The sequence below is a fragment of the Antrostomus carolinensis genome, unplaced genomic scaffold (assembly GCF_000700745.2).
Source record: "Antrostomus carolinensis isolate BGI_N321 unplaced genomic scaffold, ASM70074v2 scaffold11493, whole genome shotgun sequence".
NCBI classification, from domain to species: Eukaryota; Metazoa; Chordata; class Aves; order Caprimulgiformes; family Caprimulgidae; genus Antrostomus; species Antrostomus carolinensis.
This window is the reverse complement of record NW_010304552.1, coordinates 894-28,719: the sequence shown is the minus strand read 5'-3', so window position 1 is coordinate 28,719 and position 27,826 is coordinate 894. Positions and strand designations below refer to the sequence as shown.

At 37.8% G+C, this 27,826-nt stretch overlaps 1 protein-coding gene across 1 annotated transcript; it reads right to left on the bottom strand.

The window, feature by feature from the left end:
- Window positions 1-219: 219 nt before the first annotated feature.
- SETX (senataxin) lies at window positions 220-27,378 on the bottom strand. The gene is made up of 24 exons (XM_029084154.1): window positions 27,199-27,378; window positions 25,682-25,892; window positions 25,377-25,486; window positions 23,799-24,018; window positions 23,382-23,501; window positions 22,195-22,366; window positions 20,549-20,639; window positions 15,078-19,685; window positions 14,103-14,202; window positions 13,432-13,608; window positions 12,496-12,725; window positions 11,807-11,974; window positions 11,095-11,251; window positions 10,139-10,240; window positions 9,526-9,638; window positions 8,780-8,851; window positions 7,818-7,967; window positions 7,138-7,245; window positions 6,350-6,537; window positions 5,877-5,969; window positions 5,103-5,267; window positions 4,536-4,634; window positions 2,070-2,157; window positions 220-999 (listed from the first exon to the last, which is right to left on the bottom strand). Exons 1-24 carry the CDS (start codon window positions 27,376-27,378, stop codon window positions 220-222), a joined length of 8,502 nt encoding a protein of 2,833 aa, XP_028939987.1.
- Between the last annotated feature and the right edge of the window lie 448 nt (window positions 27,379-27,826).

Here is a 27,826-nt window from a genome sequence, read left to right as displayed (position 1 = left end):
TTCCAAGCAACTACTCAACTTTTCTTTAACAGCTCAAAGCTATCAACTGTCAGACATAAATCTCCCTTCACAATTAGGGACAGGATAGGAAAAAGATGGATCTACTGATAGTAGGGGTATCAATAGAAGGGAGTTCCAGGTATACTAAATAATTTAAAATACAGTCCTTGCTAAACAGAAATCTGGGAATAGATTTTCAGTAATGAGCCAATACTAAAGTCAGTGAGAGGTCTTTCTTCGCTTAGCACTGTTTGAGTCTGTGTTCTGTGGTGATTCCTCTGATGTTCTCCTCGTTAAAACACGAGAGTCTTTGTTCCACTTACTGCTATTACTTTGACCTCCTTCGCTGTGGGCTTTTGAACTGCTTTTCAATACAGAAGCTCTCCAGTCACCCTCATGCCGAGCTGCATGAGGCGACGCAGAAGGCACGTCGCATTGCCCCACCGTTTGCTGGGGTTTCTTTGAAGTTCCAGTTCTGGAAATCTGATCCCTGGCAGCTGGGGACACATGGAGGCTTTGCTGTGACATTGATCCTGGATTGCTCTGGGCTGATCGACTGCTGACTTTTGAGGTTGGCTCCTTCCCTTTTGTTTCAGTTCTACTAGCAAGACTTGCCAGCCTTGGGTCCCGTGGTTTCTCTTGATCAGGAAGCACTGCAGCCTCCACAGGTGCAGAGGCACTGCCTCTCCTGGAGTCTGCACCCTGAGCTCCCTGTGGCTGCTGGGGCCCTCGGCTTCCTTGTGGCACTGCCTGGCCAGCACCGGCAGCGAGTTCCCGCAGGCTGCTGGCCTCCCTTGGATTTGCAAGCTCACCCCTCTGGATGCTGGAAGAACAAGCCTGCAGAGGAGGTTTCTTTGTCCCTGTTTTGGGTAGGGGCTGCATTGTTGGCTTGAGCTTCAAAATCTTAACAGCATCTTTCCTGTAGCTTTTTTCTGATGTTTTGATAATGGCACCTCTTTTCTGAGCATCCTGAATCAACTCATTCCAGTCTTTATTTTCCTTTAAAAAAAAGAAAAAAATAAAAAGACAATCCCCCAAAAAAGAAAACAGCTACCAGAAAGAAACCAACACAAATGGACAGAGGTGTCAGAGGATGCACAACCCCTTTAATCAAGGTACCTGACACAAGTGTCATGGAAACCACTGTTATGTTCCTTCTGGAATGGAAGAATCTTATGTTTCACTTGCAAAACAGCAATAGGCACTCTGGCTGCTGTAACACAGGGAAGGTATTTTCAGCCATCAGTGAGCTACTACTTAAAATGACAATTTCTAGATTTACAAAGGCCAGAAGAGTTCTCCCACACAGAGTGAAACAGGAACGTGGCTTTAATGCCCTCTAGTGGTGCAGCCAACACCCCCCACCCTTGGAAAGAATAAAAATCAAGTACTGTAAGACATCAAGTCTATCAAAGAGCACTCCCTAGATGTTTGGTGGGCCTTTATAATCCCCCAAATATGCAGTTCTGTTACAGACACACCTGTTGCAAAGAGTCCAAGCAAAGAGTATCCTTAGAAACCACATGACTACACAAAGTAGTGTCAGAAACACTGATCTGAAGATCAGAGCAATGCTTTGGGGTGGTTTGGTTTTTTGGGTTGGTTTTGGTTTTGTTTATAATTGTTTTCCTTGCTCGAGTACCCAGCAACAACTGTAACAGCTGGAGGAACAGTAAGGAACAAACAGCAAGGAAGTTACTGCATCATCCTATCTTACCAGTGCAGAAGATTTTTCACAACCCTCATACTTGAATTGTGAAGTACTGCGTTACAACTTAGTTACTAAAAATAATGGCAGAGTAGTTTCCAACTTTCCTTCTTGGAAGCAAGCAAAACACATTACTTCTCCCTTTTTTTTTTTTTTTTTTTTTAAGATTTTGTGATAGTTACAGACAAAAGCTTTCAAAGAGAACCCCTCAGAGGCTTGGATTGTGTTAATTTAACAATACTCTAGAAAAGGGTTTCCTTTCACAGAGTGGAGCAGCCTGAGGATGATTTTCACTTCCCCAACCCTGACTTGACCTAAAAGGGTGAATCACAGAAGATTATTTGATTAATACTGTACCTACCATGAGTGTTTTCAGTCTTCCAAGGATAAAGAGGCTGAATCTGGCTCGGGTAATTGTCACGTTCAGACGCTGAAGACTTGCTAGAAACCTAGGTGACAAGACAAAACTAAGCTCCTAAACTACTTCTTTCAAGAGGCTTAAGTGTTATGAGAAAAAGATGGAATATTCAATTGCAGTGAAATGAAGATAACAGAAGCTGTTACAAAGAAAGCAGCAGTTCATGACCCGTTCCCAGACCCCACTGCAGCAGCCTTGCCTTACACAAAAGGTTCTGCATGGATTCTGTTTTCTTTCTTCCACCACTTTGACTTCTTGCAGGGAATTCCAGTTCTTTCTGTTGATGTTTCCTTTCTTAGAGCAAATCCCCTCCTAATGCTTTCTTAAATATTCCTCAATGTACAGAAGACATCAACCTCACTTCACCTATCAAAGACTTTAAGCTTCTTTTTGACTTGAACTGAAATACTTTAATAATATTTGGCATGATTAATGGGAAAATTTTCTCCTGAAATCCTGAATGCTAGACATGAATATTTTATTTTAAAGGTGACCTGCAGTGGAAGCACATGAAGGAAGACTTTTGCTTTGTCATGCTTCAAGAGTGAAAACTATATTCTTGCAGAAGAAAATGTTGATATTGCAAATATCAGACTATTTTTTGTGGGATCACAAACCAAAGCACTGAAACCTAAACAAACAAATGCTTAGTGTATTCTTAAAAGCTGACTTCTGTTAAGGTTTATTTACCAAAACTCAAAAAAGTTTGTGAAACTAACATCAGCTATTTCTTCTCTCATGAAAAAGCTCCCCAAATGCACAGCTTATTCTATACTAACAAGGTTTGCAATACAAAGTCAAGTCTTTGTAAAACTTAGTTTGAACAGGGCCAACATCAATGCCTGGCACTGTGGTCACAGCACTGAGACCTGCTCTTCAGCAATTTCACAACTGCTGCAGTAAAGACTGCAAAAGCCCTAGAGCCACCCCAGAAAATGTGGGCAGTGCAGGAAAAAAGATAGAGGCAGGAAGCAGACTGGGGGAGTGGATCCAGCAGCACAGATATTATAGTGCTCTAGGTTTTGAGAGGAAAAAAAAAGGTTCTTGAAAGACTACTAAATATTCCATAACAGTTTTTAAAACTCAAAGATGACAAGATTATTTTCTCAGGGGGGGAAAAAAAAAAATCCATTCTCATTTCCTGGACAGTTTTCTCCTCCCTTTGCAAGTTACTTTTAGAGTAAACTTAATGCTGGACTAGCAGCCTTGGAGACCAAAACACTTTTCTCAGCTACAAGATCATAAGTAAAGGTGATGCAAACTTTCCCGTCACACCTTGCCAATGACACTTGACCCTGAAACAGAGATGTCCAAGTCATCAGTATGCACAGCTTCTAAGACATTGCACTGCCAAAGCTTTAATACATAAACCTTCAACAAAGTAAGCTTTTCTTCCAAAAGAACAGATAGAGGTTAAGTCCTGTGTCAGCCAAAAGAACCGGCAGTTTCCAAACAATCAACTAGATTAAGAAATCTCCAAAAAGCATCATTGTTGTTTACAATAGGATTTGGGTTTTTTTCTCTTCCCAAAGTAGCATGGATCAGCACAATTAAAAGCCCTCTATCTAGCAATTAGAAAATTAGCATCAGAGAAATGTAAGTAGCTTAGTGAAACCTGGTATGTGGAAACAAACAAATTTTTGTTTATGTGAACAGACTTCCATAGTCTAACCTCAACGCCCATCAATTATAAGGCAGAATATTTCCACTATCCTTCTTTAAACTGTAATGATCAGTAAGTTACAGAAACAAATCAACCACTGCTATAGCAGCCTGCGGGTGAACAGCAAATCCAGTATCTAGCTCCTTCTGTTTCAGATGGGAAGAATCCATGTAAAATGATCAAATCTGTGAACCTGAATCAAGACTTCCTGCAAATCTCCTCCTAACTCAGAAGACAAGCATGTCCATCTACAAATCAAAGATCCAGCTCATCTGCATCACACTCCTGGCGACATATGTAACTAGTTAACAATACTTAGACAGACAGAATATGCTATATTAATAGGATAGTGACAGTCACAGAAAATGGATTTCAATTTAAGAGAGCAGCATTCAGAAAGCTACAATACATATCAAAATCTACAAGAAAAATAACTGCTGCAGTACTAATGCAAAGAGCCAGATTCCCAGGACCATTCCTGCCAAACCGAAACAGCGACAGGCTAAGGCAGCCGTGCAAATTCATCAGCGTGCAACGCAGAACACAGTACTTAGCATTTCCATGTCCCTTTTGTTCAGAGATCTCAAAACAGTAACATTAATTCATGCATTAAGATACTCTTTAGTTTGCTGTCTGTAGTGACTTGGTCTCTAAAAAACCTTCTTACTGGTCATGTTAAAAACATAATGACGGTATCAAGAACATCATTGGAAACAGGACTTGCAAATCACTGAAGAGAAACATACCCAATTGACCCTTTAGTGCTGTTCGCCCGGACGCACGTCACTATGATGCAGTCTTTCTCTCGTCCCTGGAATGCATCCACTGTGTCCACTTCTCCTGGGCTGTTGAAGAAAGAATTAACAAACTCCTAAATTAGTTTTGTTGAATTTTTAAGCAACACGCTGATCCAAATAGCCCAAACACTATCAATTAATGATTACCTGTCAAAATAACCCAGGGTAAATTCCTGCTTCAGTGTATGAACCTACAGCTAAATTTGCTTTTCTGAGACCAGCATCATTGTTGAAAAGCTGTTCAGGTTCATGTAGCTTGGAATTTTTTATTTTCTTTTGAATTAGCTTTATTGAGAACAGCAATATAATCCAAGCATGTATACAAGTAATAACTAAGAAACGGTACAAAGAGGTCATGCCTGTTTTAAGCAAATGCTTGCATGTCCCCTTTAAAGGCAGGACTAAGTACCGATTTTGGTACTACAGAAAGAAGTGTGGGGCTTTGCCATTAAGAGGATAAACAAAGGACTAACATGCAAGAGCCAAGTCCCATCTGAAACCTCACGTTTTCTTTACCTGTTATTCTTAAACACTCTGTCCAGCTGTACTTGAATTTTCCTTTTCTGTGCGCTGTAAGGGGTAATTATTCCAATGCGACGAAGACCCATATCCTTCCTTTTTTCTTTAATTGTTCTAATTAATTCCATCACCAGCTTCACTTCCTGAGGATTACTGAAAGAGCTGAACAAGACAGAATAGAAACATTACAGAAATACATTTGATAGCTCTTTCAAATTTAATGCTTCACCCCAATTTGTAGAGGGATTGAGAGTCAAAGCCACTATCTTGAACTTTTGGGGCCTCCTTCACATAGAAGCTCAAACAACTTTGTGAGCAGGCCCTGACGAGGGGCTAACAACAATGAGAAATGTTAGCAGTGAAAGGCTGCATTTCACCTTCCCTTAAAACTATGTAGCTTCACTTTCCTTACAGAATTGGCAAAAGGGAGGACTGAGCCTGCCACCTTCTGGTATTACGTTAACACATAGCTGTGAAAGGAAAGTCACAGATTAAAAAAAAAAATCAGGAATCAAACTGTTACTAGAGTTAGCAGAGATTGCAGGCATTCACTGGCATCTAGTAGATAGTCAAATGAGGATTAAAACCCATTAAAAAAATCAAAACCAAAACATTAACACCTGCTTTTTTGTAAAATTAAATAACATCAAGTTGAAAATGGAGTTCTGGCTATTTAATGCATATTAAGAGCAATAGAGGGGAGATAACTCTTCTGCAGGTAATTAATTCTCAGCAAATCTAAACTTTGACAGAGTAGAATTCAGGACTTACTCATTTTCTCGCTCCTCACGACCATCTCCTACATCAAAAATAAGGTAGGGCTGGAATGGCCACTCTGAAGAACATCTGTTCTCTTCCGTTACTCTGTAAATAACATTTTTATCACTAGGTAACCATACAGAATTCTAAGAACTTATATTTCATTTATTTACACCATGGTTATCAAATACAAGCAACCTTCAGCTTTTTTCCACCCCCAGAGTCCTTAATTTTCACTGCTACCTGCATATACTGAGGCCTGAAAAGAACTCTAAGCAGAAGGATGCTGAGTTTTAAGGGATCTAGTCAACTTAGTTATCATGGCCAACACTAACAAGAGATCGAACCCAAGTTCTCTCTCATTAAGCATCTTCCCCCACAACACACACAACCTCAAGAATTTTCAGACTCAAAAGAATATCCTGTTATGAAAAGTTTTCTTTGAAATACCCCCTGTTCAGAAAGGAGAACAGAGAGCTACTCACTTGTCGGTCTTTAGAGTCCTGCCATAAACATAGTTGGATGGGAAGAGGCAGATGTCAGGGTGCATCCTGTACTGCACTGTCAGCTGCACAACTGGCAGGCTTCGTAAAACATTCCTCTGCACTTGCTCTTCCAGGTTTCTGTGCAGGCGTGCCATCAAGGACTGATCATAGCCATATTCCTGAGCTTTCTGCCAGAGGGCAAACATGAGATTGACTTCTGGGGAGTTAGGTCCCAAATTAACAACAGGAATTTGCTTTTTGGATTTAAAACTATTTTGTATTTTCTTTTAAACTTCTAAATCACTGACAAAATGACAACTACTTGCACTTCAATTTTCTATTTGTGTTAGTTTCATTACTTCTGTAGAGATCACCTGCCTAAATCTGAATTTTTGTCAATGTAGTTTTTAGCAAGACAACTGTCTTCTGTGAGTCACAACAAAGTAAAATTTTAAAAACATCAGCAGTAACAAAAAGCAAGATCTTCCAGGTGTGACCTCATTAAACAAGCACACAACCTCCAGACAATTTACTCTTCTAGGGAAGCCAGTCTGGCTTTCCTCCTTTTTTTTTATCAGGTGTTTAAACCAGTCCTCTTTACAGCTGGCTATATGTTCATCCTTAGAACACATCCATAGGGTGAGGAAGTCACCCTGTAATAAAAGTTCTGATACACACCATGATCTGACATTGAAGCACCTTTTTTCCTTTTATATATATATTCTGTAGATACTGTTCTTATATTATATTCACTATATAGTATGAAAAAACACAGTTTGAATACTTACTATTGATTTTACAGTAGGAGGGAGCTGTCTGGGATCTCCAACAAGGATAAGTTTATTGCAGCGATGGATCAATGGAATCAGTGTTTCAACCTCACAGGACTGCCCTGCCTTTTGTATAAGCAAACAAGACAAAAAGTAGAAGTTGTAAGCAAAGGCATGGAGGGAAGTATGTTAAATTTCCTGTATCAGAGCCAGAATAACTCTGAAATGCTTTATAAGGTTTCTAAAGGAAAAAACAAAACCAAACACCCCCCAAACCAAACACAAACCCCCAAAAAAACTTTACACCACAAAAAAAAAAAGAAAGAGGGAAAGAAGAATTTTCCCCCAATAAGAAAAAGATTTTTCTTTTGTTATTAAATACAAAGAGCTCTATCCAAACAGATACAAATATAACCCAGAAAGCTCTGTAGCAAACATCACACTTTAGCCATGATTTTTAAATAAAAGCTTCCTGCCATTAAAGCACCAAATAAGTCCGAAAAAGAAGCAGCAAAAAGTTCTTTCTTCTTACGACTCTGTGCAGCAGGGCAGGCTGGTTATCAGTTAAATGGTGGGGATAGGACAGTCAACCCACAATATATCACACCAGCAGCCAAACAATCACAAGGAGCTTAAGGAGAGGACAAAGCAGACTTTCAGAGGTGGACCATGCTGTAGTTCTACATAGCGTTACTGACCTCATCCACAATGACACAGCTGAAAGGATGAAGTCCTTGCCGCCAAAACACAGATTCCAGCAGACTCCCTCCACTTGTGCTCAGTGTGCAGCAGATGATGTCTGACTCCAAGATGATATTCGCCTGTACTTTCTGAGAGTGTCCCCGAACCTTCAAGTACAACAGGACACCATGTCTCTTTTAGTTTTCTTGTACCACCTTAGAGCCTAATGCATCATCCCAACAATACGATCTCCATGATTACATAGGAAAGTCACAAGTTGGCTTAACTGAAGTGTTACTCTCACTTTAAATCACACCACCTTTGAGTTGGCAAACTGGAAAAGTATTCCTTTACCTCTTCAGCTCTGCAATCTAAGCACAGTAACTTTGAGCAAAGTTTAGTTTGCCATCACATTTGTGGCTCCAAGCCTCCATGACCATTAAGAATCAGCACATATTTGTTAAGTATGAACCTTCATTCATCTCATGGTTTGTGCTACTCAGCCTTACAAAACCTTACTGGTTTTGCTATCAGTGTCTATTTCCATGTTCATTTATTGCTTTACACACACTCAAAAAAATTCCTCCAGCTGTTGCTTTACTTAGAAACATTTAAAAGTATCTCAGTTCCAGTAGGATTGTAAATGGCATGAAATGGATGATGAAGATACACCCTAGAACATGAGGACATGCACATTTCTATTACCTTCTTTGTGACACATACATTTTGCTTAAAATTAATTGTAAGAGTGAATATTACCATCCATGTTTTTTTTGTAATATGCAGCCAGAGTACACCTGGATTTCACACCAGGCTGTCCGTAACTTACTCAGCTTATTATCTTTACCTATTTACCTACTACTTTATAATTACTCCCAGCCACATCAAAACAAAATCTCTACCACAATTAAAGGATACCAAGTATATAAATAGATTAGCTGAGGTTTATTAAAGAGGTGCCGTAAAGATACATTCCTACCTCCTTTAGTTGAGAAGCAAGCTGTTGTCTCTCCTTTGAAAGTCTGCCAATTTCATCATCTAACATTTGACTCTGGGTGAGGGGGAAGAGAAACCACATAAATATCAGGAACAGATAACACACAATTCCTGTATACCTTTTCTCCTCCCTTACCCTAATTTATTTCCTAAACATTTAGACTTGCTCAGACTGTCTTTTAATACCACACATATCTGAAAAGCTGATCAGTTTCTTAAAAAATGGTCAACATTTAGAATTTTCATACACAACTCTACATTTCTGTGCAACTGGGAAAGCTGTTTACCAGCACAAACTTGTAACTGGAGCACAAATGTCAAATTTTCAGTCAAAAAAATAGAAACCTTCAAGTGCAACACATATCCCAAAGATCTCTGATTGCAACATATATTACTGCTTCCTGTTAAACAGAGCTTTGAAGTACACAAATTAAATCATTACTTTTTATAAATATAGTTACACTGGTGACAGAACCAAATGAAGACTACTGAACATTACAGCAAGAAGCGGCATGATTGACCTGCTGAAAACAGCAGTATAGACAGACAAAATTCCTGATGCAAAGTTCTTCATTCCCTTTCACAATGCTAACCATTCCCATTAGTTGAAAAAGCAGGTGAAGAGAGTTACTGCCCATAGATAGCATAAAAAGAGTTCTTTACTCTTTGGTTTCAGTTATGAATACAAAAAAACCACAAACATGATTACAAATACTATTATCTTACTACCTCCTTCTTCTCACATCTGTGCATGGCACGCTGACGAGACAGCATGTCCAGCTGTCGATCCAGAGCTGCTTTTTTCTTCTGAATATCCTGGTCACAGTCAGCTGGCTTTCGTTCTATAATAAAACAAAGGAAAACATACAGAAGGAATAGAACTACGTTACAATAACACCTCAGTCATGCATCTTAGGTTATTAAGAACAAATGGACAAATTCCCTCTTTGTTGCATTTTCCATTTTTCTATTGAGGTCTTCTCTTGTAAAACAAAAGTAATGAGACTTAGTTCGAAATGTAGCTCCCAAATGCCATATAGCCACACTGCTTAAAAATTATGGCTTTAATATGCATTTATTATAATTTCTTAGGAAAAAAACCAACAAACCAACAACACACATACATGAAGTCATCTTCCTTATTTCTTTGGTTTTGCTTTGATTTTATGCCATATGTAAGCTGACACTTTCCCACTAAGACTGAGAAAAACAATGCTTATGAAGCACTCTCGCAGAAAAATCTTCTACCATATTTCCCTTAAGGGACACATAGTCCCAAGCATAAACCATCATCAAGCTTTTAAAGAAGACTGAAGAAAAGTCTGATTTGCATGTTACTTACTCATTCTATGTTCAACTTGCTTATCCAGGCTAAATCCCCGGACTTCACTGTTGATCGCTTTTTCAGCACCGAGTCGTACTAATTTGATATCACCACAATTTCCTGTTTACAAAATCAGAGTCAAAATACTTTTAGAGTGCTCCAATTATCTCTGCACTTTGGTATGAGAGGAAAAAAAATAATAATTTAAACATGATGGATATCAAACAAGGCTTTTCCTTTTCTGCTTTTCAGGGGCTTGCAACAGTTTACTTGTAGTTATCTAAACACACCTACAAAAACTTCAGTAATTCCAAACTAAAAAAAAATAATAAAGACATTGCCTGTGTTTTAGTGATGGCTAACAGTGAAGAATGTTATTCTGAATTAACAGAATCACCTCTTATTCTCAATCTTCTTTATCTAAAACTTATAGAATTCCTAAGTTAGAAAATTGCTGAGTACCACCAGTAACACAGCTGGTAAGTCAATACCAAATTAACATTTGGTTACAATGTGGATTTTTCTTTCCCACCACAGACTAGATGCCTTGTTCAGAATTCATCTACTTTGTATTAATCACAAACTAGGAGTGAAAAAAAAAAAAAAAGTGAGAGGCTCTGACACATCAAAATTTTCATCAGTCAGTTTAGCATGATCAACAAAGTCCAATTTTATTCAAAAGCAAGGTAACAGGTCTGTGTTCAAATCTCCAAAGAGTACTTAAAAATGAGTGAACTGAAACTAGCACTATGAGGAAAGGGTCAATGTCTATATAAAGACAAAGTGCAATTTATTTTAAAAAGACCCCAAACAACCCACAATATACCTTTTAGAAAAGCACATTAAAATTAATAACAGTATGAGGATGTACCAGCCATATTCTGCAAGAGAAAAAAGCTGCTTAGAGCAGCTTAAAAGTATTATATGTAATCAACTGTTTTAACATGCAAACAGAATATTAAAATAAACCATACCCAAAGGCTCTTGTTTGTTTTGGCATTTTTCCTTAAATGCAACGATGATCTTCTTCATGAGTTCATCAACAGCAGCATTTGATGGTGCACAAACTAGAAAACGGTTTGGTTTGATCTTGGAATTTGTTCTTGGAGTTGCTTTCTCATTCCTAGTGTTCTGTAGATTAATTAACAGTAAAGCAAAACAGACTCTTTAGATTGTTTTCATTTGTGATTTAAAAGCCAGACTGCACTCTCATCTTAATCAGCATGCAGAGCATGGGGACTATTGCACTTGAATATCTCTTAAAGTATGTCTTATATTGAATTAGAAGTCAAATGTACTAAAAACTATTTGCATAAATTCCCTTCAACAATTATTTACTTGGTGAATCCACTGGATGCTGATATGAAAAACATTAAATGGGACAGGCCAAATAACATTGTTTAATACATCAAAATACTAAGGTTTTTTATGTAACAAGTGTTTGTACTACTGATTGTGCATGTTTTCTTGATCTAACTTTTTAAGTTCCGTAAAATAACTGTTTTTCAAGACGCCCAAAAGGTATTATTTCCACCTTTACACCCTGTACAGTACAGATTTAAGTCAGCTTAATAAATTACATCCCTAGTAATTACCAATACTGCACTTCCATTGGGTTTAAGCTATCACTGACTTCCACTGGGAAACCAAACATCAGCACATGACGATCACATCACGTTCACTCACTTCTCTCAAAACACGAGACAGAAGTCCAACTATAGTTTTTGATTTCCCTGTTCCAGGTGGTCCGTGGATGAGGCAGATCTTGGGAAGGCCTGGATGTTGCTTTACCATGGCATAAGCTGTCTCAATGGCTCTCTTTTGATCTTCATTGTATTCGTTCATATCCAATGCCTGAAGGAACAGACAGGAAAAAATATTAACTTAAATGTTGATCAAACCTTCCATGTCCACTTTAGATATTTTCAGAATGCCCCCCACCCCTCTAGATATGACTCAAAAACTTCAAGGGCATAGAAGATTTTGATTCTAGGTTTGCTCTAGATGCATCATGGCCAATTCTGACTTGAAAGCTGTAATGAAGGTTTTGTTCACTCTACACAACTTCATTTTGCATTGCCTTTTCCAAACCACACCTTACTTCCTGAACAGATACCTCTCCAGTAAGGGAAGAAAACTGAAAGCTGTTTGAAGTGTACTGCTAGGATCTCTGTCAATACAGCAGAAACACCCGAGACTCCTCTATCCACTCAATCAACTAACTTTGAAAAGCACAATGACTCAGTGCTTTTGAAACTTGTCTGTTTGCACGTGGTCATCTCAAAAAACAGCATGCAAAACCAGTTCCACAAACTCATGAGATCCACACACCCACTTTATCATCCCTAACTATTTCTTCTAGCTGCAGGACTTACAGCACTTTCTGAAGCTACAGGCAAATCTCTGGGACAGAAGTCATTGTAACTTGGACTTAAGATGGGTTTCAACAGGGGACTCCTGCTCAATAGTAGAAGACCTTTGAACGTTCGGTGTGTGGTCACCAGGGAGCCAACCACCACACACTTCACTTGCTTATTTATGAAGAATGACAAGTTGCCTCGAGTTTGCACAGAAAGATGACACACAGTACGCTGCTCCTTCTGTCCTATTAAAAGCAGAAGAGAAAAAAAAAAGCAACAAAAAACATCACAAGTTGTTAATTCAAAGAATATCCAAATTGTTAACTGGAAGATATTCAAACGGGTCACTCAAAGAATTCACCAGAACGAAGTGGTGCCTCCTATTAGTGAACCAACAACTAATTCTTGCAAAAAAACCAAACCCCTCCCTCCAACCCCCCAAAACCCCAAAACAAAACAGGGTGGTGCAATGGGGACAAACACACCACAAACAACGCTCTCTAAAACAACTCAGATCACCTCAGATCACCGTTTTTATCAGGCAGCATTAATCTTGATATTTGGTAATTCTGGAAATTCACAACTTCAGTTCCAGAAAATAGTGAAAATTTTAGTCAGTGAGACTACTGAAGTTCATGGCACTTTCCAACTCATGGCAATGCACTCATAAGGAGGTATACAGAGCGCTTACTCATCATTAGTTTCTGTTCTTACACAAAATACTAACATCTGTATTGAAGGAAATCCCTAGAAAAATGCATGGAAAGCAGGTGTGCAGCTTCAGTTCCTGGCTTTTTTATCTCTAGCATGGAACAGACACACTACAGCGGAAAAACAACCCCATTTTCTCTGAGGTTAAGTGGTATGTTACAACTACCAACAGACAGCTAAGAAGAAGCATTTTACAGTACCAAGAAGAAACCCACTTCTATTTCAACCCCATTTACTTACTAGTTAAATAGCCAGATGCATGAGAAAATCGTGTCACAAGACCAACGTGATTCACTGTATGGTTCTCCATCTCACTTTCTTCCCTAAAGGTGTCTTTTTTCTTTTGGACCACCAAAAAGATTAAGTCATCCTCCTTTGGGTGAAGCTGCCTTGCCAAATCACTTTCTTGAAAATGAGCTACCCAAAATAAATTTTAAAATTAGAACATTAAAAGGAAAATGGTTACAATTTACTTTCTGACTATAGAAGTACTGCCATTAACATATTGTATATACTTCCCTAATATCCACTGTTAACTTTTCAAGCTATTAAAAGCTATACCAAAAGACTATGAAGAGTTTTAACTCCATCCTGCCTTCTTAAGACTTAGGATAGCACTGTATAAAAATAGAGCAGGTAAAGAACTATTTTGTTCACTAAAAGAAGCTGAAACAAAATCTTAGATGAGCAAGATGGAAAATATTCCAATAGCAATCAAATAACTTTTTGTATTGAACACTTAAGGCACAAATTCCCGAAAAAATACGTGTTTGTTACGTGCATTCTGCAAATTCAAGATCCTTTCGGTATTTAAAGCAAATTAAAAAAATTCTACCTGTAAATGCTAGCTCACTACAAGGCATTGTCTACTTGAAAATTACAAGAGGGTTTTACAGAAAAGAAGCTCATACCTGTAAAATCTGCTGTATTCAAGTCAGCACAGAAGTTCTGTAAGTAGAAGTAGTAACTCTTCTCTCTTACTCTCTGGTTTTCTACCCACTCTTGTGCCAGCTACATGTTGGAAAGTAAAAGCTAAATAAAATTACTTTGAAGGATTTAGTGTATCAGAAGAATAGCTTATCATGACTCAAAATGCAAACATCCTAATCAGAAATAAAAGAAAACTAACAGATCGTTGAGTACAAGCCACCAAAGTCTTACCTATTTCTTTTTTTTTTAATATATGCATACATATTACATATAAACACACAGAGCAAACTGAAGTGCTTCCTCCTCACCCACCCCCCCATTTAACATACTTTCTTACAAAGCTCTTCAAAACAAATGCACGTTCACCCAATTTCATTTTCACCTTAAAATATCAGTATTATCCTGGTACTGACTTAATTTTCTACCTCACTTCTATGGGAGAAGTGATGCAATGACTGAACTTGAAAACATACAGACTTTAATTGAAGGAACACTGTATTTTCTATTAAATAAACTATGAACTATTAAACTGTTTGGAAAAAAAATTTTCGGATTAACCTACCCTGTCACAGAAGTTCTCAACATAAATCAAAACATTATGTCCTTATCCTCTTTTTACAGACTCTGCCATTGAAAGATCTCAGTCTCTTTAATAAAGCTTTCTGGCTTAAGCTTTATATGCTACAAAGAAAGAGGAACCACATCCTTTTTTTCTTCCTTTTGCACGCTATTGTGGACACATGCCAAAAAAAAAAGCTTCACTGAGGTGAATTACACTGAGAGTCCCCAGCCTTAAACATAACTGTCTAGAATACTTCCCCCAAATCATTCCTCTATTCAGATCTGTATCTGAACATTTTTCAGAAGGTAAACAGAGGACATAAAGCAGCTCTTAACCTCTTGGTAAAATTGACTAGGGTTGATGAAAACAAACTAAGAGGCAGATAGCTACTTACGGTTTCAAAAGCATTTAGCATCAGCAAGGGGAAAAATGTATTAAAATAGTCATTGTATCCCTGAAATTGGACAGGAACAGGAGCTACTATAGACTGCAGGAGATTATTTGGAGGTCCAAACTGGTTGGAGTTTGCAAACATTTCATAAGTCCACTTTAGGACTTCCTTAACAAAAATACTATGATCATGCTGCTGAGCACCAAGAAAGGAAGAACGATGTGCTTCTCGGGCAGGTCTTCTGGAAATATTTGAAGCATTGTCGTGGTTTCTGTTTTGTGACTGGAGAACGTTATTAGAAAAATGGGGTTGAGGTATATTACTGTAACTTGAAGTCTTGCATGTTTGATGTCCTATTGGTACAGCCTTTGCATGTGGTAGCCTGACCACCACTGGTTTTGCTGCATTCACTTTGCTTTTTGAAGGTGGTAGTAGCTTTTTACCATCTTCAAGATCCTTGCTGAAGGCTGCATTCCGTGAAGAACTTGCTGAGCTGAAGATTTTGGTAGTGGAAGGTTTTCTTGTTTTAGAAGGTGGCAGGAGAGAAGGTTTAGCAAACAAGTCATCTGCTTCTGAGCTGGTGGCTGAATGCTTGCTACAGTACTCTCCTGGTTTTTCCACTTTTTCCATACAGTCTTTGTACTTACATTTCACAACAGCCAAGGATTCATTCTGCTGAAGGCTTTCAGCAGTATCCATATCCTCCGTTTCTTTACTAGCTACAGTAATATCTTGAACACTTTCCTCCTGGGAACATAATTCCATATCCACAGGATCTAACTGAGTTAAAAATAGACCATCATCATCATCATCTTCACCGTTTTTATTTGGTTTACAGCCACCTTCTTTTGAAGTTGTCTTCTCACACTCAGGCTGGACAATGCAACCTTTTCCTGACGGTTCATCTTTATTATGTCCAACAAGTGCAGTGGAAGAGAGACTTGAAACCAGAGGTAGTGGAGGAAGCATCACACCGTTATCCTCTGATTTTCTGTTTGAGTCTGAAGAACTAGGCGTTTCAGAGAGACATGTCATTTCCTCCTCTACACAGAGGCTTTCAAATTTTCTCTCACTGGCAAAAGGACAAACAGTCTCCTCCCATTTTTTCTCTCTTTGCTTTTCAGCAGATCCTTCAACAGATGGCAGTTCAGCACTTTTCGGCTTTTGTTTCATAGATTTTGCATCCACTTTGCTAACTTTTTTGTTTCTACTCTCAGAACTTCCTGTAAGATTTTTCCCTCTGACATTTTTTTTGGGCCTTGTCTGCCTTATATACTGAAGTTCTTGGCAGCTTAGCAATTTTTTATTATGTTTTACAGACAAAGTCTGAGGAGCAATTAGTTTAATCTTCTGTTTCTGTGCAACTGCAACTCTCCCTGCAGCTTTACCATGGCTGCGCAATTGAGCTACACTCTCTAAAGAGCGCTGAGATAATTCAAACGCTTTGCGGGGTGCCTTCTTCAGACCTAGTTTTTCTACAGTTGATGCTGGTGCAGGACACTGACGAACCTTCTTTGGAGGAACCACAGCAGGCATTGACCTGCCAGGTTGAAAATTTTTTGACGTACTTTGAAGTAGTTTTTTATTTTGTGCTGTTTTAAGAACTGGAGGTTTTTTAGGGCTTCTTTGAACAGCTCTTGCTACCTTAGATTTTGCTATATTCTTTTGTGGGCTTGCATTATTTTTCTTAAGGGCCAACTTTGAAGCTAATGAGATGTTAGATGTAGATGCTCTGGGTTCAGTCAATTTTGAGTCCAGGGTGGAGTCTTTAGCAACAGCACCTTTGTCTGCAAAATCCTCCAGTTGATCTTTTGCGTTTCCCTTACTATTAGATTCCTGCAATGTTGAATTAGTTATTTCTTTTGTATTATCAGCTTCTTTCTGATGAGAAGTATTTTCCATCTGCTTTTCCATCAAGTTAGCTTCTTCTTCCATGGTATCATCACTTAGGTAATCCACATCATAACCCCACTCATTTGTGTGATCATTCAGGAAGCCATCTGAATTACTACCATCAACCGATGTTGAAGCATGATCTTGTTTATACTCTTGAGTTGCTTCTGTACTATACGCTTGAGTTGCTTCTGTACTATATGCTTGAGTATCTTGCCAAACTGAAAAGACATCAAATTCTGTTTCAAACTCAAAGTACTGAGACTCACAGTCTTCCAGAGACAAGGGGGAGCTTGGTGTCTTTGATTCTATTTTGATATGACTATCAGAAATGCAGCTGGAAGTTGAAGGTTGCTTTTCAGGACACACATTTTCATTTGGTTTTTTTGTTTCCTCCTTGTCAGCCACATCTTTTTCTTCATCAGAAGAATCTGAAATTATAATGACTTCATTTTTAAGGCTATCTGCATCACAGAGAGACTTGGTACTTTGGCCATCACTGGAAGATCTTACAGCACCTTTCACTTTCCTTTTAATATCACATACATTATGATGCACTGAGCCTTCTTGGTTTGAATCAAAGGGAAAATTGACACTTTTGGCATACGCAGCTAAAGATAATTTACTGAGTTCTCTATCAACCTGCGAGTCTGTCAGAGCATTATCTTCAGAAACCATCTTCACAAAATTCTCCTCTTTCTTCCCCACTGAACTTTCTCTCTTGAAATATTCTGAAAATTTGAACAACCTGTCACTTGATTCACGCTTCACTGATAGCGGTCTGATCCAGGAAGCAGGGTTGGATGTAACCCTCTTGTTTTCAGAGCTAGATGGAACATGACCATTTGCTGAAGTTTTATCCATACAGAGTGTCTTTGAAATTTGACCTTTACAGTCATATTTAACCAAGTCATTTAAATTGGGCTGTTCCTGGTCTGAAGTTTGCATATCAGTCTCGTTCTTAACCACAGACTTCAACAATGAACTTGATCTTTCTTCAGTGGATTCTTTTTTCAGTAAGGTGTCACTAATCCCTGAAAGCAAAATACCATCATCATCTTCATTTTCCTGCATACCAGCTTCATTTTTAGAGCAGCCAGAACAATCTAATGGTGTTTCTTTTGATTCCTGTTTAATGGGGACGAGTCTGGATGGAAAAGCACTGTCAACACTTTTCTCCTGTGTACTTTCATGACTCCTTGGAGTATCAATAGAGATTTCATTTTCACAGACAGTATTCACTCCCTGATGTTTATGACAATCTTTGCTTGTACAGAGATAGCCAGTGCAAAACTTAGGTTGCCCTACTTCTGCTTTTGAAGCACTTGTTGCTAAACTGTAGTTTTTCAAGTCACATGGCTTTGTTGGCTGCAATACTTTTGAGAGCCTTTCAGTTTTCTGAATCTTGTTTTTTAAATTCGTGAGTCTATGCGCATCTACTTTAAACTTTGAAAAGGAAGTGGGAGACATATTGCTTTCCTTTACACCTGAGCTGTCAACATGTTCTGGAGAACCAATACGAGCTTCCGCAGCCATATGCGCTGGTGTTATGGCTCCTGCTTCAAATTTGTTTTCCAACTCTCCGCCTCTTCTGAAATCTGAATACTGGGTGCTTGAACGAAAGCACCGATTATCCATATTGCACTTTCCTGCCACAAGATCATTGTTCCTATCTTCTTGAACTTTCCCACATACTTTTGTTGCCAAAGAGTTCTGTGGGCAGACATATTCCTGAGTTGTCAAGGCATTATCTTCCTTTTTAATATTCACCAAGAGGCCTTCCGTGGATATCCAAGATCTTGAACTTTTAGATGCATCTCCACATTCCTCTTCCCAGGCATTTTTTCTTCCAGGGAAAGGGTTCTCTTGACAATCTTCATCTTCCTTCAGTATGACAGCAAATGGTGAACAAAAGTGACCTCTGCCTTGTACGTTCATGTCGCAATCATCACATGCAGGCTTCTCTTGCTTTATAGAAATGGTAGGTAAAGTTGCAGAGTTTGCATTGTTTCCTGCAGGCAGAGGGGCATTCAACGCTCTGTCCTTTACACTTCTTATAACTTGCTTTAAACACATTTGTAATTCCTGGGTTTCCTGGACATTCAGTTGCCAACCTAAAGATAGATTTCCTCGCAGAAGAAGATTGAGCTTGTCTAGGTATTGCTTGCAAAGAGCATGCTGCCCAATTTGATAGCCTTCTCTAAGAAGGCTGCGTATCAACTGCACGCAGGCATGCTGTACAGAGTTAGAAGCTTGTAAAGATACTGCTGATGAACCTCTCACACAGTGTCCAGCTGCTTTTTCAGTACACCGGGTAAATGCTATAGCTGGAAGCTTCGCACATCTCACCACTGCTTCCACCCATTCTTGGGAGCTAATCCATAGCAAATGCAGACACTTTTTGTTTCTGTGTAGTTCAATAATTGACACCAAGATCAGGAGAAAAAATTCAGAGATTTTGTCACACTGCTGGATTCTTTCACTGAGAATATCTTTGATTTCTGAGCAGAGGTAGTGAATAACCTCTACTATATATGCTACACCCAAGTCCTTGAGATCCATAAGCGACTGAACAAAAGGGATGAACCACAGAAAGGTGCTGTGATGGACACGCATATCTCTGCCAATATCAGACTGAAGCACATTAGCCAGTGTTTGCATATCTTCATACAAGTTGGGGCAGTAGTCTGGACAAATAGCGGCCTTCCATCCAGTATCCTGAAAAATAAATTCACCACACATCATCCTCATTGTGCACAGCTGCGCAGTTCAATCTGCTAGTTTTTTGTTCTAGCCATAAAGGTTACGTTATTTCAAATGCACGTTCAGTAAATGGTAACACCTCTTATATCCTAACAAAATCTAAACTAAAATAAATGCAAAAAAAAAAAAAATCAAACACACATAAAAGGAACTTATTTATTAAAACGTAACCTATGAAATAAGTGTAAAGTAGCATTTCCTCTAAAAATCATTGTGAAACCCTCCGAAGATTATGTTATGTTGACATAATTTAACCTCAGATAATCAAATATACATTTAAAGCCTTTAAAAGACATTTCATAAATACACCAACAACAAGAGAACAACACACTCAAAAACATTTACTCAGCTTTATAACAAGGAAAAAATGGTGCCATTCTGGAGCATGGTCTTACATTTGAAAGCATATCAAAACATACTTCATTACTCCACACTCAATATATTAGTTTAGAATACTGAGAAACAAAGAGTAAAATACAAGAACACAATCAGCAACTTTTTTTACAACTTAATTCAGCGTTTTCATTGAGGTACCAATATTTGCTTCAATCTCGATATGAGTTTTTGGGCTTTAATACCATTTCTGCCTAATTCACAAACACATTCCTCTTTCCTCTTACAGCCTGAAAGTACCAGCTAAACAAGAAGCTATCAGACTGGCTGCTGTTTAAGGCACATACATTATTTAATATTTTTTCTGTACAACATTACTAGTAGAAACAGAGTATATTCCCCTCCATATTTTACAGAGGGTTTAAAACTGACAATGTAATTCAGTGATCAGAGTTTGAAGAACAGGGAAATAAAATATTTAATACCTTTTGAGGCTTTTCTGTGTTATAATTATACACAATCTGACTGCAAGTAACCATGTCGTCATTGTAGTCTGACTCTGGTTCGGATTTTGTCCTGAAAAGAATTACAAATCATTACAGACTCCACACAACTAACTTAAACTATAAGAAAGCCAACTGTCTGCGATACAGATTTCACTTTCCAGATACTGACTATGTGACTATTAAAACTTGTCAGTGATAAGACGTACCAATGAAAAGATACCGTATTTCAAATTGTAGATCTTGTTCTATCCTGCTCATAAGAGGTTGGGGAAGCGACTGCCTCAAGCAAAAGAACTTTCTACTAAGCCGTGGATTTGATTACCTAGAACAAACACCCAGAAGAGTTCCATTTTCTTGGAATTTTCTACGCATAAAGGCAGCTCAATCATGGCTATGTACTCATAAACTTTGTGCACAACTATCTGAACACAACACTCAAATAGCTTGTTTAACGGAAGAAAGACTCCTTTAATGTGCCTTCCTCAGCTATTTATAACATTCCATACATACCTATGTGTAGCTATCTGTAATATTATAGAGTGCATGTGAATAAAAATACTGAGCACTTAAGACATTGTCACTCAAAGTTGATTCAAAACATATCACAGGAAAAGAGTAAACAACAACTGCTAAGGTTATCCAGGTTTCCACTGACTTTTTAAAATTAGACCCAGTTTCAATTTTCAAAAATAAGTGTTCCTAAAGTCTTGGGACCTGAATTCTTATAAAAATCCTTAAAAAGGACAGCATGCCAAAAGACACAGTTCAAGTTTTTATATCAAAATTCTGGCCCCACAGAAGCTCCTTCTAGACTTCCTAGCAGTGTACTAACCAATCACTTCTGCACTGAACAAGCACTTTACCTGATTAACTTTCCATTCAATACAGACAATATTGTCACACAGAAGTGATTCAAAAACTCCATTTTATCTCAGGATATAAGTACATGAAGACAAAACATTTCAAAAGAATATCTGATGCCAGCTACGTGTTTTAAAGCATTTTCTTTCAGCAGTTCACTATGTTATCCAAGCTATTAAAGGCTAGTTCCGTGATTCTCACTTTATTACCTTCCTTGAAAGGAATACACTCAGAAAAGGAATAAAACTTTTAAGACCACACAGTACCATTAAGTAAATCTAATCTTGAGAAATATTTAAGACTTTACATGAGCTGAAAGTAAACTCAAATCAGTTGTCATTTGGAACTACAATAAAATCCAAAAATGTGTCATCCACTGAAAATTCTGGAATCCCCATAATTTTACCTTCATTAAACTTAAGTACAAGTTGTTTACAGCACTAAAAAAGCACTAAACAGCAGCCTTTCTGATTCAGGAAAAAAAAAAAAATCCTGAAAAGTGTAACAGACACCATAGTAGTCAGAAAGAAGCGAATATATATTCTTTTTTTGAAAGAACCTCACAATTTTAAGGGATCAACTTCATCTTTTCGTTGCTTTCGTTGTTGTTCCGTTGTCAACATCTGATCTTTTTATTTGCCATCTCCCTCCCCCAACACAAATTAAGGCAGCACTGACAAGAAAACCAAGACCAAGACCAAGCTACTACACTACCTGGTATTAAAAAAATCATAAAACTGTTCTAGTCTTTTAATAAAACTGACCTCTTATAGCTACTGCGTATATTTTTTATTTCATTGTTGTAGCTCACACTGTTGATAATGGTTTGAAAGGCTTGGACAGGATCAATAAGTTGACCCCATACTTTAGATCCGAGCTGATCCAAAATAACCATGAAACAATGGAGCGCTGGCCAGAAGGGGTCAGTAGAATCATCTGAAACATAACAGTAATATTGGGGAGAGTTGAAATGCACGACTCCTGTACATTCTTAGACTAAGCTGAAATTGAAAGTAGTTGGTTTCCATTGATTTTTCTTAAATACTAATATAAAGATACGTATTCTAAAAAGTTGCAACTATACTTTTTAACCCAGAAAAAGGATTGGAAGAAAAGTCAACCTCACTTATGTGTAAAGACAGACACTGCTCCTTACGCAGGCTTAACTCAACAGGAACTTGAATAACTATTACTAAAATTCCCCAACTCTATGAAATTGATTCTTCCACATCAATATTTGCAGTGCTGTTCTAAGAAGTGAATACAATTGACATGGCTATAACGATTTATACTTCAAATTTAAGCTAAAAGCAATTGTTTTTCTTTCAAGTGTGTTCTTCCTTCTTCATATCCTCAATAAATATACTAAGCTTATAAAAATCTAGTCATTTAAAAGGAAGCCCTGGTTTTCAGCTCATGTGCCATTCCCAGGCTACGCCATGGCATGTGGCCTACAAGCATAGCCCAAGGGCTACTAGTCTAAATTCTAAAGCCCAAATTCCCAGCTGCACAAGAGGTTCCCTCAAATAGATGGAGAGAAGAGTCAAATTTTAAGCAAGTTGCAGCAATTCAGAAGGTGTTTCTTTATTTTAGGACTCAAAATTCAAACTTCATGACACAGTGAAATGCGCATTCCCATACGGCCTGTATGTTAAATGAAGACAAGATGGTAGAAATTATAGATTTGACCTCTCAAAACCTCTAAGCCAGCCTTATGCAAAGCACTGCCATCCCTTCTTCACTTAAAGCTTTGTTTAAATGTAATTTTTCAGTATTTGTCAGTATTGCCCAAATATTGTGCGATATTTGCCATCTTCTGGAAGATACACAAGCCTCAGTTAAAATAATCTCAGCGTTACACTATTAAGAATTTAATCAATTAAACAAGGAAGTTTGCTAAGAAGAAAAATAGGCTATGAACTGTCTTAATCTCAGTATGAAAATTAGTTACCAGCTGCTTCTTTCTCCATGGTGTGAAGTATAGACTGCATGAAATCATTTTGTTTGTCTGGGCCCAGTAACAAGGAGTCCATAGCTTGTTCTTCCAGCACTGTTAGCAACATACAAATCCCTACACACACAAAAAAAAAGGCAACCCATTCATTTATTTGCAAAAATTTGTTCTAATTGTCACCAAAGCAAGGATCATTTTCCACATCCCATTACCAGTGTAACAGCTGACCAAAGAGATCAGCAGAAAAGTGAAAGTAATTCAACACTGCTGCAGTTGTGCAACATTCAATTTTCCCATTTGACATGCCCACAAACAAACAGCACCTATAAAATAGCAGAGCTCTGACTTGAAAGAACTGCTTATAAGATTAGAGAGGCTACATGTACAAATTCATTTCTGATCGTAAATACTCACCTAGCCAATAGTTCTTGTAGTTGGCAGTTTCATATAAATGAGATGGCAGAAGGATGAGTTTACCCTTTTCAATCATTGAAGAGCTGTAAATGTCTGGACTCTCAAAAAGCCCCAACTCAATAACTTTGAACAAGCAAGTCAGCACTTCCTGTAAGTCATAGTAATCATCCCTGTCAACTTTCCCTAAATTCCTCGCTGTTAGGATGGCCCATCGACGAATCTAAGGATTAAAGCAAAAAAAATTCTATATCAATAAAAAGAAGAAATAGAATCACAATGCTGTAAGATTAGGAACCACCGCTACTATGAATGAGACAAAATTACAGTTTTACTAAGGTCTCAAAACTGCAAATAAGAGTTAGCCTTGTTTCAAAATAACCTTAGAAACAGGCTTACTATGCCTACAAGATGATGTTGGTTACAAAGTTAAAATTCAGGGTAATATACAAATAAAACTCCTTGGGATTCATGTGACAAAGGGACAGTATTTGTTTTTGTACTTGCTTTATACTGTTTAAACATTATTGATCAATATTTACCACTTAGGTAACTGTATACTGTAACAACAGATGCAAAGCTGTGCTGTCAGCATAGGACACTTGTCATTTCTTCCCTTGGTGTAATCATTCTCTGACCTCCTGAGAAAACTTCAGAGTTTCAGCCAGTGTGAAGTACAGAACCATGAAATCTTTCACTGTGTGTTAAGACAACCTGAAGTTTTGTACTCCACAGCAGCGTTTAAGTAAGCCAATCTTGGAAATGGTACATTCACAACCTGCCCACCAGCCACAGCAAATGTAACCTGACTTTCCAAAGCTGCATCAGTTGAGCTGAGAAAATGATTGTATGAACTCACATTTTCCCCAATATAAATAAATATCCCACTTGGGTTACAATTCAATATTCCTTTGAGAGTTACACATCCAAATTCACTTTACACAGATAAACACACTACACAGGGACTTTTCTAAGATTGTGCAAAGAAATTTAATCAGTATTAACATGGTGCATGAAACCAGGATTCACTGTTCCAACAGCTGCTCCCAGTTGTAACAGGATGTATGCTCCCAAGTTCCCTGTATTATCGCTATTTTTCAGTACTCTTCCCTCGTATGGATACCAGTTTCACTTCTGGGATGTGTATATGTAATTTGAAGGAAGAGCCTTTTTGCTGGATAATACATCATCTTCAAACAATGCAGACAAGCAGGCACTCAGACAACACCTGTACTGCTTTGAGAACCTCGGGTCTTTTTTGTAATCTCTCAAATCCTTTTAACCAGGAAAAAAAAAAAATAGAAGTGTTGGTAACAACCACAATTGCAAAGCCTTTCAACCTAGGCACTTCCAGTGTTCCAAAATTTCTCTTTTTGTTACTGTTGCAAATATTCTGATAAAATAATAACAATTTGATCATATAGAAGAAAGAGTTAAGTTTGATTAAGCAGACAAACTGTTGAAGAAAAAAAACAGAAAATCAAACACTTAAAACTCTGAACGCTACTATTTGCATATTCTTGTCATTAAAAATAAGAATCTGTTCTGATGCTATGAAGTGGAACAGAAAAAGTAACTTACTACTTCATTCGAGTGTACCAAAAAGAGATAAATTCCTGGATATTTCTCAAAGACCTGAAAGGAATTGTGACTTTGTTCCATTCTACAGAGCACTTCTACACACAGCTCACCTAAAAAGGCAAACATAGTTACAGTAAGGATTAATTTATATGCTCACAAAACCAAAAAACTATTTAGTGTCAAAATATTATATATATATATACACACACACACAGGTACTTTGGTTTATCTACTATTTGTTATTTGCAGCTCCTTCAGCAGAAACAACACCATTCCTTTCAAACTGTGGATTATCAGATACATACTGACTCTCTCGTGCAGCAGCAGATATGGATATTTCAGTATTTCTAGAAGGGGCACTCGCAAGTTATTCTCAAAATCTGGGCCCACGTAACCAATCAGCTGTGTGTCTCTATTCTCATCCACTATAAACAACTCATCATCTTCTCCAGCTTCTTCTTGCATGGATTTCTCAATGTGGGCAACAAGACGGGAGGTTTCCAACTCCCACAAGACCTATTCAATGGAGAAAAACAATTCACCAAAGTGCATTTGTGAAGAAAGCGATCAAAGACATTTATTATCACATGCAAATCTTAACTAGACTTTCAGAACTTACAATTTCATTTGGAAAGCTTTCTTTCCAAGCGTGCCGTGAAACAATAAAGTTTCGGCATGGCATTCAGATTCTGCAGCTCACAAAAATCTCACTTCAGAGTGAAGATTATCAAGTAATTTTCAAAAGGGTGGCATTCAAAACAGGAGCACTTTTATAATTCTGTTAAATATTCATAAACAGTTTCAATAATTTGTTTAGGCCACAGGTGAGTCACAAAACTTTGTTCCACTGGCCAATAAAAAGTGTATGATACAGAAAATTATCATTTTTAAGAAGGGAAAAGCAATTTTAAAATCTTGCCTTCTCACGTATTTTGCAATGTATTAGTGGAAGGAAGTGACTGTAAACAACACAGACTAATCAATTTGCTGAACATTTGTAGGGGATTTGGCTCACATAACATTATTCATCTAAAGTAACTGCTACAAACCCCAATTAGAAACCAAGGTTATTTCCTACAGTTAATAGACACTGAAAGGAACTTTCAGCAGTCCAGTCACCCCACTTATTACCCACCTACATTCAGCTGGCCTCGCCCTACAGAGAAATCTAGTTGACTAATTTAAAGAGAAATCTTTTAGGCAGCTAGATTATAATCAATTAGCTACAAATACTCAGTTTACATACATACACTCATAAGGGAAAATAAGCTTTCCAAAACACAAAGCTGGATACTAATGAGAGAGAATTATAAAAGGCTTATAGTAAAATAAAGAGTTCTTAAGCTGGTTTGATTGTTTTTAATTGCACAATCTCACAGGCTTGCAGGATCAGGTCTCTCAAATTCAAACATAGTAGGAAACTACAAATGAGAAATTAAAGCAAACAAAAAGAGGAACAAACTCAAAGCTCAACAGAAGCCAGAGAAAGGAATGCATTAAAGCAATAGAGCTGTTAGTTTGTTTGACAGGTGTTCTTTTTTTCAGATGTCAAACCATCACAGCATGAATAAAGTTCAAACTACAATGTCTAGTCAGCAACTTCCCACTACTGTTTCAGCTCTTGCCAATTTGAATATATGCAAAACAAGAGGGTCCTCTTGTTTTACAATGGGCTCTTTACAACTCAACATATAAAAAGCAGACAGTTAAAAAGCAACACACCCTATTTACAAAACCCAATAAAATACAAAACTCCCCCCTACGCTGAGGCTGGGCTGCAGAAGCTGCTCAGTAACGGGCAGGAGACAAATCTCTTCATTACCTCATGCAACCTCGGCAATTTCTCCCTCGCTTTGTGGTATTCAACCACACACTCCAGACAGTAACAGAGATCATCGTTGGATCCTTCAAGATCTTCCAGGGACAACCGTTTAGAAGCATAGTTCTTCAGGAACTCGGTGGTGTCAGAACCACTAGGAGTACACCAGCGACATGTGCTCATTCTTTGGATGGAAAGAACAAGGAATTAACATGAGTCCAAAAACTGAAAGTGGCACAATATTTTCTTTCAGCCACAACAGAAATTAATTTCCAAGTGTGATGAGGGTCAGGATTTATGGAACTCATTAGCAGTACACATGCCTATGTCCTTGGTTGTTCCTGTATCATACAGTCACACGCATTTAAATAAATAGAGATTAAAGCATTAAATGAAGATTAGAGAAAAACGCCTGCTGAAGGACAAACATTAAAAATAAAGCACTAAAGTCAAACTATGTAATTTGCAAACAACACGTGAAAATTCACTTTACGTATAAAAGAACCCTCACTCACACTTAACATAGACTGAAGTTCATCATATTGTTTTACTGGTAGGCATGGAATCCAGGTCTAAGGAGTGCAAAATCTAATTAGCTTTTTTCCTTAATCTCCTGCTAAAATTTATAGGT